Source organism: Electrona antarctica (genome assembly GCF_951216825.1).
Source record: "Electrona antarctica genome assembly, chromosome: 20".
NCBI classification, from domain to species: domain Eukaryota; kingdom Metazoa; phylum Chordata; class Actinopteri; order Myctophiformes; family Myctophidae; genus Electrona; species Electrona antarctica.
Window position 1 is genome coordinate 12,789,188 of NC_136801.1, and position 12,484 is coordinate 12,801,671.

The window sequence follows — 12,484 nt, forward strand, 5'->3', positions numbered from 1 at the left end:
CAAAGGGGGTTGCCATATCTGCTTATTATAAGGGACTTTGGGCTTGTTTTTCTGTGAAGTTGCTTGTAAATTATTGAGTAGCTGCGGGTTGCAGGTTTTTGGGCTTGTCTGTAAAGTGTAGTAGTTGTTATTTTGTGCTCGTTTCCTAATGACCACCCAAATTAATACAAGAGCCATTGGATTTTTTTGAATTTTACATGTCGATTTCAGCTCTGACACTTATTTCAGACATGCTCTAGTATGTGAAGAGTCTGCCTGTGCTATTAACTCATTTTGAAGGAAAAAAAAAGGTTTTTCTCCTCTGGTGAAAAGCTGTAATTTGCGCAAAGGCAGGCTCTCAGTCAAATCTGGTCACATTTTGTGCAGTATTTTGTGTAAAGCTGTCAAGGTGGTTGCACGCTGGTGTGTTTTTTTCGCTGCGTTTTGCGGATCCGAAAGTAGTAGGCTAGCTGTCAGCCTGTCACTCTGTCACGACACTCGCAATTCCCGTCACTCACCCCAGGCAAGCCCCCAGGTCATCGTGACATCACGTGACATCAGCCCCCTGGTCACCCCAGGCAAGCTCCCAGGTGCCCAGGTCATCGTGACATCACGTGACATCAGCCCCCTGGTCACCCCAGGCAAGCCCTCAGGTGCCCAGGTCATCGTGACATCACGTGACATCAGCCCCCATACATGGTGCCAGGTCATTGTGATTTATTGGTCAAAGTTCATCCCATGCCAAAGCGACAGCACTCGCCCAGCAGTCTGACAACACCCAGGCGAATGGGTGCACACGCCGATCTGCCCCAGCAGTACGACCTCCACACTCTCACGGAGGAGACTGCCGTCGCCTGGCTGCCGAGCAGAATCTGCAACTTTCGAGAGCGGCGCAGTCTTCTGGGCAGGGAACGCCAGAATATGCAACTAGAGTTCTCAACAGGCCCGAAAATGAAGGCCCGGCCCTACTTGTGCCCTCATCAAACCCTGTACACTCAAGACACTGCCACCGCTGACCTGTTCTGACATTCCATATGTTGATCTGACCTCATCAAACCCTGTACACTCAAAGTCAAAGTCGTACGATTAGTCACACACGTTACCGCAGTGAAATTTGTTCTCCGCATTTGACCCATCTCTTGGACCGGTGAGCCGCAGCGTGCGCCGCGCTCGGGAATCATCAGTTGATTTGACCCCCAATCCAACCCATTGATGCCGAGTGCCAAGCATTGGGTCCCATTTTTACAGTCTTTGGTATGACCCGGCCGGGGATCGAAACCCCGACCTCCCAGTTTCAGGGCGGACACTCCACTGTCTGGTCAAAGACACGCTCCATATATGGCCAGGCCACGGCGAGGTCGCTTCTCACCACCCAGGCGTCTTACTGGTAGGTGCATATATGTTTAATGTGGCCTATACAGTATATAGTCACTTCTTTTGGGCTTGTTTTGATAGATATGGTTGCTTATTTCTCTCGCAAAACCTGGCAACACTGGATGGGGGGTGTGTGTGTGTATATATATATATATATATGGGCATGTGTGCTGTGCTAATTTTTTGCAGTTCAGCAGCCAATGTTGCACATGTGCATTCTATATATAATTAAGGTCATGGTAGGAGGGGTTGTGTCTATATGAATCCTCAGGAGAGAAGGGCTGCCATATGTATACATTAACCTTACACGTGTAGGACGATGGTTAGCAGCCTGTTTGTGGATATACATTCATTGGCACAAAACAAAATGTTGCCAACAGCTGAAAAAAACGTTCTGTAGGATTCTAGCGACGGTTCAGTGGTTCGAGGTACATGCCGTATCACCAATATGCAGTATCGCCCACTCTTTAATCCACTTTGGGCGGGAACCCCTTTTGGTGTTTCAAGCATTCCGTTATACTTTAGCTATTGAAAAATAGCAGATCTACAAGCTCATAGCGCGCCACCGAGTGGCGCGCTATGAACTTGTAGGTCTGCTATTTTTGAAAAATCGTAAAAATGCGGCACAAATCTTTGAATAGGTATATATTCTTTCAGAGCGAACGTTTTTGTTTATTTCGACGTCAGGCCTAAATGGGTTAATCCACTTTGCAACCTTTGTTGCTTGTCAACAAATCCCCCGTACTTCCCTTTCACAACCGATGTTACAGTAGAGTATGCTGCTGGGTGGAGGACATGCATTACCCTAGACTAGAGCCAAACCAGCATTGATTTCACAGAACTGCCATGTATGGCAGTAATACTCCGTTTGATCGCTCCAAAGAAGGCAGAGTAAGCAGCAGTGTTGCCATCCATGTCTGCTTCTTATAAGCAACGTTGGACTTGTTTTTTCTGTAAAGTCGCTTATAAATACTTGTTTCTTGCTACTTTTAGTTGCTCAATTGGGCTTGTTTTCTAAAGTTTATAAACCAGCGGTTCTTAAACATGTTCACGGCAAGGACGCCCCAGATTAATATTGGTCTGCAGACGCACCCATCTGAAAATATTAGTTATTTTTTCCAACCAAGATATGTTTTTTGGAGCATTTCTGCCTATATTTTTGAACCAACCATGAACCAAGGCTTCCAGGAACGAAACACTCTTCATTTTACAACACATAAGACACTTACCTAATCTCTGGGAGAACTGGTAGAACTTCTTCAGTTTCCCCACCAGGGGGCCAACGGCGGACCACGCCTGTTCCTGCAGCATCTCATCGCTTGGATTCTGGATCGCCTGGAAACGTCAAGATACAATTCATAAGGCATTAAAATGTAAGGCATTTAATTTAACCCATTTAGAGCTGAGGCCGATTCTAAAGAAATATCTTCTAAATCCTAACAGTTTTCTGAAAAACCTATGTTTCTATGTCAGTGGTGCTCAAACTATTTCATGTCAAGAAACCCCAGAATTATCTGTACATGGCCGCGGACCGCCATCTGAAAATATGTTGTTCCAGGGACCCCCCAGAAGTAAAGATTTGAGTTAAAGATGTTCCCTCTGAAAGAATATATATTCAAAGATTTGTCGCAAACGATACAGAGACACCTCCCGGACAATAACGCAGAGACACTTGTTTATTTTTGGACCACAATGCTTTATATTGATATTAAGATCACCCCATGTTATTCTCCATAGAGAAATTACTTCCGTGAACCAGGGGAATCGAGGGGATGAGCGAGTGACGTCACGACTTTGGCGCTCTATAATGGCCCTTGATATGAAAAGGGTTGAAAACCACTGGTCTAGTCTAGTGTTTTAGTCTTAGGTTGCATTCACACCTAATACTTCGGTAGACTCGATGCGAATGGGCGGAGAAGTTGGGATTCTTGCATATTTAATTTGCTGCGTTTGCCTTCACACTGCGTCCGCAGCAATTGGAAATGCAGCAGAGCAACAATGTGTTCAATTTATAAACTAGGCAGTCAGTGAAATCCATGGTGTTAAAATTATGCTTCTAATAGTTAGGACTTGAGGGTAACGTGGATGCATGTGTGTCGTCGGTCGCTGTGTGTGTGTGTGTGTGTGTGTGTGTGTGTGTGCGCCCCCGTCACGCACCGACTGCTCTTTTGGGAACATGGCCGAGGCACATGGAGACGGGAGCGTAAAATTATCCTTAATTAGTATAAAACCTGTACTCCTATAGATTAGGCTATCCGATCATCATATAAGATTAGTACTTAATTTTGCAGTATTTATATTTAAACAAGATGAATAAAGTTTCCAGCACTTGGATCCCCGCACACAGTGACAGCCCTCCATGTTTACGCACAGACAGAATACTCTGTACACTGCAGTGTTTTTACGTGTTTCCTGAAGCAATTGATTAATGTGCTTATCTGACCATATTTCGATAAGGGCTTCGGTCTCCTCATTCGATCACGTCTATTCACGGTAAAGGGGACATCTCGCTGCGTAAAATATCCCTTCTCCGTCTCCAACTTTACTCCTCTTTCATCAACCAGACCGCCACATTTTTTGCTTAATTTCCTTTATTTGATGCGATTCCAAGTCCCCCTTCTTCCTGGAAGGAACGTTACCTCTCGTATTTCGGCGCCGGCTCCTTTGTAGGCCTGCAGCTCGTCCAGGATGCCGAGGGCGTCCTTCAGCACCACGTCCACCTGTTCCCACACCTCACGCTCTGCGTCGGTGGGCTGCGCGTCTGTGGGAGTGGACACAACAACGTCAGGGAGGTCAGCGGAGTCACGTCCGCCGGGATAACACGTCTCATCCATATTCAGTGGCAATGACGCAAAGCAATAGAGGACTATTCCAGCATTGATTTAATCGACTACAGCTATGACCCAAAAAAAAAGTGTTTGTCGACCGCCTTTTTTTCCACGGATGAAAATGACATAAAAACTAAGCTATGACGACTAAAATATATTGACAATTTCGTCAACAAATTAAAAAATGTTAGGGAGGGACTAATGGAGAAGAGATCCAGTAGAACTAAGAGACAAGTCATTTTATGTTTACGTTTGAAAATATATCTACAAGCTCACACGTGCTGTGACGCGATTATAATCATGCAAATAAGTGTAAAAACTGCCATTATGATGCCATCAAGGCCTGCCAAGATATATTTTTGAGAAACTGTAGATTTAGTTGACTAAAACTGTAGATTTAGTACACTAAAACATTTCAGATGACTAATGAATGACTAATAAAGTATTCAATCAATGTTGAAAACTATTTTATTTAACTCAGCTGTGCTCTGGCGGTGCAACTCTCATCATGTTTGATATTCTGCACATGCATGCACAAGATCAATGGAAAGAACAGAGCCAAGGATGGCTCTGCTGGTGCATGGTGTTCCTTTGCCTCCGGGAGGAACAGTGTTAAAAGATGAGTTAGGGTGAGGAGAGGGAGGCATAATATTATGGTAAGATATTCGTGTGATCGATATTAACGAGGGGGGGGGGGGGGGGGGGGGGTTGGGGGCAGAGGTATTTAAATGAACTCACTTTCAAAATCGAGGAAGAAATTGGGCTCCTGTCCTATATCTGTGCAAGTCAAAACTTTCAGGAGGTTCCCCATGTTACAATACCTGGAGAGAGAGACAGAGACATACAGGGTGGGAGGAGACACAGTAAGTACGACAGTTGTTCATTGGAGGACAAATACTCAGACACTAAGCACATGAGAACACGTCACACAACTATACCAAAGATGGTTAATTTACGAAGATACACCATCCCAATTGGAGCCACTAGATGTGAAATGGTACACGCATCCTACAAATAGTCTGCTAAGTAGGCACAGCCGTCAGATGGCAAATCTCGCAAACGTCCTATGTTCACTGGGGCTAGATCCCACAAGAGTGTGTTGCTGGTATATTTTCTCCTGATTTATCTCTGAAAAAAGCCTTTTTAATATGAAAATCTTGGGAAGATTGTGTGGCTTTGTGATGATCGGGTCCAATATTTAGTTCATTGACCATCATGGGGCTGAAGAATGGTTCAAAAGCTCACTTCTTCTTCACTCTTCCTCTTCCATGAGAAATAATAGACTCCAACCAGCTTCTGCTAAAGTAAACCCGGAGATGGCACATCTTTCTATTTTTGTCTCGGACTATACTTAGAATGCCAGTACTGTTCTGCATCATTGCTTTGGCTGCCAGTAAGGAGTCAGACCCAAGTGTGCTGGCCTGGTGGCCCAGATGTGCCTTGTTCGTTTGTGTAGGGCTGTGTACAGGCAATTTGGATATCAGCCAAGGAGTGGTGTCGTGATCAGATGTCCCTGATGCCCACATAGACCAGTGTTTCCTGTGCCACACCGTTTGCGAGCCAGGTGTCAATCCAAAATCAGACCCGTCTGAAGTGAGTGGTGCTGCACTGCACGAGCGTCCACAAACATTGGTTCGGATGAGGGAAGCCGGGCGGGGACAGTGATAATCGTCGCTGCACGTAATCCTACGGGCTTGAGGCGACACCCGTCAGCAGTGGGGGGCTCCTCACTGGCAGGTGAGTCAGTAGGATACAACAGCAGTGGGGGGCTCCTCACTGGCAGGTGAGTCAGTAGGATACAACAGCAGTGGGGGGCTCCTCACTCAGGTGAGTCAGTAGGATACAACAGCAGTGGGGGCTCCTCACTGAGGTGAGTCAGTAGGATACAACAGCAGTGGGGGGCTCCTCACTGGCAGGTGAGTCAGTAGGATACAACAGCAGTGGGGGGCTCCTCACTGGCAGGTGAGTCAGTAGGATACAACAGCAGTGGGGGGCTCCTCACTGGCAGGTGAGTCAGTAGGATACAACAGCAGTGGGGGGCTCCTCACTGGCAGGTGAGTCAGTAGGATACAACAGCAGTGGGGGGCTCCTCACTGGCAGGTGAGTCAGTAGGATACAACAGCAGTGTTTGGCTCCTCACTCAGGTGAGTCAGTAGGATACAACAGCAGTGGGGGGCTCCTCACTGGCAGGTGAGTCAGTAGGATACAACAGCAGTGGGGGGCTCCTCACTGGCAGGTGAGTCAGTAGGATACAACAGCAGTGTTGGGCTCCTCACTCAGGTGAGTCAGTAGGATACAACAGCAGTGGGGGGCTCCTCACTCAGGTGAGTCAGTAGGATACAACAGCAGGGGGGGGCTCCTCACTGGCAGGTGAGTCAGTAGGATACAACAGCAGTGGGGGGGGCTCCTCACTGGCAGGTGAGTCAGTAGGATACAACAGCAGTGGGGGGGGCTCCTCACTCAGGTGAGTCAGTAGGATACAACAGCAGTTGGGGGCTCCTCACTGGCAGGTGAGTCAGTAGGATACAACAGCAGTGGGGGGCTCCTCACTCAGGTGAGTCAGTAGGATACAACAGCAGTGGGGGGCTCCTCTCTGGCAGGTGAGTCAGTAGGATACAACAGCAGTGGGGGGCTCCTCTCTGGCAGGTGAGTCAGTAGGATACAACAGCAGTGGGGGGGCTCCTCACTCAGGTGAGTCAGTAGGATACAACAGCAGGGGGGGCTCCTCACTGGCAGGTGAGTCAGTAGGATACAACAGCAGTGGGGGGCTCCTCACTGGCAGGTGAGTCAGTAGGATACAACAGCAGTGGGGGGCTCCTCACTGGCAGGTGAGTCAGTAGGATACAACAGCAGTGGGGGGCTCCTCACTCAGGTGAGTCAGTAGGATACAACAGCAGTGGTTGGCTCCTCACTCAGGTGAGTCAGTAGGATACAACAGCAGTGGGGGGCTCCTCACTGGCAGGTGAGTCAGTAGGATACAACAGCAGTGGGGGGCTCCTCACTCAGGTGAGTCAGTAGGATACAACAGCAGTGGGGGGCTCCTCACTCAGGTGAGTCAGTAGGATACAACAGCAGTGGGGGGCTCCTCACTGGCAGGTGAGTCAGTAGGATACAACAGCAGTGGGGGCTCCTCACTCAGGTGAGTCAGTAGGATACAACAGCAGTGGGGGGCTCCTCACTGGCAGGTGAGTCAGTAGGATACAACAGCAGTGGGGGGGGCTCCTCACTCAGGTGAGTCAGTAGGATACAACAGCAGTGGGGGCTCCTCACTCAGGTGAGTCAGTAGGATACAACAGCAGTGGGGGGCTCCTCACTGGCAGGTGAGTCAGTAGGATACAACAGCAGTGGGGGGCTCCTCACTCAGGTGAGTCAGTAGGATACAACAGCAGTGGGGGGCTCCTCACTGGCAGGTGAGTCAGTAGGATACAACAGCAGTGGGGGGGCTCCTCACTCAGGTGAGTCAGTAGGATACAACAGCAGTGGGGGGGCTCCTCACTGGCAGGTGAGTCAGTAGGATACAACAGCAGTGGGGGGCTCCTCACTGGCAGGTGAGTCAGTAGGATACAACAGCAGTGGGGGGCTCCTCACTCAGGTGAGTCAGTAGGATACAACAGCAGTGGGGGGGCTCCTCACTCAGGTGAGTCAGTAGGATACAACAGCAGTGGGGGGCTCCTCTCTGGCAGGTGAGTCAGTAGGATACAACAGCAGTGGGGGGGCTCCTCACTCAGGTGAGTCAGTAGGATACAACAGCAGGGGGGGCTCCTCACTGGCAGGTGAGTCAGTAGGATACAACAGCAGTGGGGGGCTCCTCACTGGCAGGTGAGTCAGTAGGATACAACAGCAGTGGGGGGCTCCTCACTGGCAGGTGAGTCAGTAGGATACAACAGCAGTGGGGGGCTCCTCACTCAGGTGAGTCAGTAGGATACAACAGCAGTGGGGGGCTCCTCACTCAGGTGAGTCAGTAGGATACAACAGCAGTGGGGGGCTCCTCACTGGCAGGTGAGTCAGTAGGATACAACAGCAGTGGGGGGCTCCTCACTCAGGTGAGTCAGTAGGATACAACAGCAGTGGGGGGCTCCTCACTCAGGTGAGTCAGTAGGATACAACAGCAGTGGGGGGCTCCTCACTGGCAGGTGAGTCAGTAGGATACAACAGCAGTGGGGGCTCCTCACTCAGGTGAGTCAGTAGGATACAACAGCAGTGGGGGGCTCCTCACTGGCAGGTGAGTCAGTAGGATACAACAGCAGTGGGGGGGGCTCCTCACTCAGGTGAGTCAGTAGGATACAACAGCAGTGGGGGCTCCTCACTCAGGTGAGTCAGTAGGATACAACAGCAGTGGGGGGCTCCTCACTGGCAGGTGAGTCAGTAGGATACAACAGCAGTGGGGGGCTCCTCACTCAGGTGAGTCAGTAGGATACAACAGCAGTGGGGGGCTCCTCACTGGCAGGTGAGTCAGTAGGATACAACAGCAGTGGGGGGCTCCTCACTGGCAGGTGAGTCAGTAGGATACAACAGCAGTGGGGGGCTCCTCACTCAGGTGAGTCAGTAGGATACAACAGCAGTGGGGGGCTCCTCACTCAGGTGAGTCAGTAGGATACAACAGCAGTGGGGGGCTCCTCACTGGCAGGTGAGTCAGTAGGATACAACAGCAGTGGGGGGCTCCTCACTCAGGTGAGTCAGTAGGATACAACAGCAGTGGGGGGCTCCTCACTCAGGTGAGTCAGTAGGATACAACAGCAGTGGGGGGCTCCTCACTGGCAGGTGAGTCAGTAGGATACAACAGCAGTGGGGGCTCCTCACTCAGGTGAGTCAGTAGGATACAACAGCAGTGGGGGGCTCCTCACTGGCAGGTGAGTCAGTAGGATACAACAGCAGTGGGGGGGGCTCCTCACTCAGGTGAGTCAGTAGGATACAACAGCAGTGGGGGCTCCTCACTCAGGTGAGTCAGTAGGATACAACAGCAGTGGGGGGCTCCTCACTGGCAGGTGAGTCAGTAGGATACAACAGCAGTGGGGGGCTCCTCACTCAGGTGAGTCAGTAGGATACAACAGCAGTGGGGGGCTCCTCACTGGCAGGTGAGTCAGTAGGATACAACAGCAGTGGGGGGGCTCCTCACTCAGGTGAGTCAGTAGGATACAACAGCAGTGGGGGGGCTCCTCACTGGCAGGTGAGTCAGTAGGATACAACAGCAGTGGGGGGCTCCTCACTGGCAGGTGAGTCAGTAGGATACAACAGCAGTGGGGGGCTCCTCACTCAGGTGAGTCAGTAGGATACAACAGCAGTGGGGGGGCTCCTCACTCAGGTGAGTCAGTAGGATACAACAGCAGTGGGGGGGCTCCTCACTCAGGTGAGTCAGTAGGATACAACAGCAGTGGGGGGGCTCCTCACTCAGGTGAGTCAGTAGGCTACAACAGCAGTGGGGGGGCTCCTCACTCAGGTGAGTCAGTAGGATACAACAGCAGTGGGGGGGCTCCTCACTCAGGTGAGTCAGTAGGATACAGTGACGGCACGCAGCAATGTGTGTGTGTGCAGGAAGCAACTGGCATAACAACTTAATTGGAGACAATAAGGGGTAAGAACAGTGAAAATGGCCGTGAACCAAAATCGAAATGCAATCGCAATATTGGATTGAACATTTCAATTCCAATTAGATACCTTTTCCCGAAATGATCTTGAAGGAAAGGGTTGGTTGGTGTGCCACAGCTGTACACATTTTCCTTCTAATCAGCATCGGGCTGTTAAATGTATACAGTATGCAAACCAATCACTTTTACAAGCATCCACAGGGAAATCAGCTAACAATTAATCCATGTTCAACCAATTAGATGGGCCAGTTACTTCCTGCAAAACAGCAGGCCACATCCAATTAATTGTGCATAAAGGAAGTTCCTGGAGACTAGTAGAGTAAGATGGACTGCTATAGGGAATTATATTCATATTACATAATGTGTGTATTTGCATCAGACATGGGCAGGAAAAATAGAAATAACTCAGAAACACTCCTCTCGGGATAAACATATTCGCCGACTAGACGAGTACAAGAAATGTGTACACGTCACGTCATGCACACACACACACACACACACACACACACACACACACACAGTCAGCATCAAGGTTTTTTTTTTAAATCAATTTCCTTTCTACTATTCAACACATCTTTGTGTCATTACTTTGAGTCTGCATGTTGTCAGCTGTCTGTGCCGTTTGCTTTGTTGTACCTTTCTTGAAGGTTCTTTTGAGGCGATATTTTCTTTTTACAACCCCCTTGAGACATTCTTTTCTTTTTAATCTCACCCGTTTTCTTCTTTTTTACCACTTGTATTTAGGTTTGAATCTGTGTGCAAATAAACAAGTCTGTTTTATAAGATATAAATAGCATGGTAAGATCTCACATTCGATGCAGGGGGCCTTGCTGTGTAGAGACAGACTGTGTTAGCAGACTATTATGTAAATAGGCTACATGCCTCAGGTTAAGGAACAGTTCATTCTAGGAAGCAGAGATAAGCCACCTGGCCTCAGAAACCACTGTGAGAACTCCACCTGTACCACTTTAACACAACACCTTGTTGGTTCTGTCACTGTGTGAAGCCCCGGGGAGCCTTGATGCCACGGAAACTCTCACCACTTAGCAAGCCACCAGCCCCAGTATGGAGCAAACCACCACCACCACCAGCAGCACCCCTACTACGGAACATTCTGCCCCAAACCACCACCCGCAGTAGAGCAATGGTTCCCAAACTGGGGGTCCCCTAATGATTTTGGTGCTCCCCAGAGATTAGCTTAATGTGCAACAGAACATACAGTTAGAGTATAACAGTGTATTGTATATAGGGTATGCACTAATTGAAACAAAACAAAAGACCTTTTTAATTCTGTCCAAATTGTCAGATATTACCTTACCTATGAAAGAGGCAAATAAATAACCAAACTACAAGCTCACAACTCCTGAATTCTGCCCATACAGTGGAGAGCTAATAATGAGGACTTTACTGTACTACTGCTCCAAAGTTTTACATTATTCATTGAAGTAACTTTTGAAGAAATTCAAGGCACACAACTGCTTCAGTGCAGTTCCTCATTGGCCACCTGTAGCTGGGCAACAGAGAGAGTGAGAGCGTGCTTGGAAAAGGGCCCTTTTTGCACATACAGTATGCCTGAGGAAGGTCGAAAGACCGAAACGTTGCATTATTGTGGACATTAAATAAAAAGCTCTTGAACCAGCACCAGTGTGCGGGTCTCCCTCCTACTCCTATGTGTCTGCAGTCTGCTGCTTTGTCGCCGACGCACCTGCTTTGATTAGTAAGTCGAGTGTGCGGAAGTCTCTCCTCAATTGCACATACAGTATAGAGCACCGAAGTCCTGACGTCACTGTCAGTAGAGGGCGCCAGTCTACAGGTTTGTGTACTTTTTATTTTGAAATCTCCATAGGGGGATTTTAGATCTTTTCATATAAGAACTGTGTTTGAAAAATAAACCGATCATCCCGGCCTTTTCACTCATATGGATATGAAGCATCGACTGAAGGTGGAAATGTACAAATATACCCAAAGAGTAACACAATAAGCGCTAGAAACGAGCCAAACAACCCAGAGACTACATTTCCGGGTAGGCGGGGTGGCTGCAGCTGCCTGTCGCACAACATAAACTGACATGTTAATTAGGTTTTTTTTTGTTGTTTTTAACTTATATTTAATGTTTCGTGGTTAGTACGAGTCGAGTCACCGCCAGCTGAGCTTACGTCAACGAGGAATCTCAGGAACGCAATGTGTTGACAGCTGGGCGTGATGTATATTAGCAGCGACATTGCTTTCATATGTAGTTTCAAGGCTTTTGCGGCCAAATCAATTCCATTTTCTCCAGAAACGGGCTGTTTCAAATATTAATGGACATCATTAACGACGCACAGCCACCCCCCTGACAAAGGCCGGGATGATCGGTTTATTTTTCAAACACAGTTCTGATATGAAGCGACCTGAAATCGCCCTATGGGGATTTCAATGCAAATAAAAAAATACATGAACCTGTGTACTGGCGCCCTCTATTGAAAGTGACGTCAGATTTCGGTGCTCTATAACATCTTTGCCATACAAGCTTTCCTCTGCTCTGACGCAGCTCAACATTTTCCTCCCTTATTCCATGCTGGTATAATCTCATCCTAGGTCAGTGTGTAATCACGGAAGTTCCCCCATCAGCAGCACTGACCACAGGTATTACTCAATACTCATCATGATAACAGACATGGGATCTGTGGTAATAGAATGGGACCTGACACAGATCCAATAGAACATATGGAACTGAAC

General features: G+C 48.5%; 1 protein-coding gene across 3 annotated transcripts in view; it reads right to left on the reverse strand.

Moving 5' to 3' along the window:
* The window catches only part of fam49bb (family with sequence similarity 49 member Bb), a 59,598-nt gene that overhangs the window by 22,213 nt on the left and 24,901 nt on the right, over positions 1-12,484 (reverse strand). For all 3 annotated transcript variants that reach the window (XM_079489727.1, XM_079489725.1, XM_079489726.1), the window contains 3 exons: positions 4,920-5,002; positions 3,993-4,114; positions 2,583-2,688 (listed from right to left, as the gene is read on the reverse strand). In XM_079489727.1, coding sequence (XP_079345853.1) covers positions 2,583-2,688; positions 3,993-4,114; positions 4,920-4,992 — 301 coding nt within the window. In that variant the 5' untranslated portion in view covers positions 4,993-5,002. The remainder of the gene's footprint in view (positions 1-2,582; positions 2,689-3,992; positions 4,115-4,919; positions 5,003-12,484) is intronic.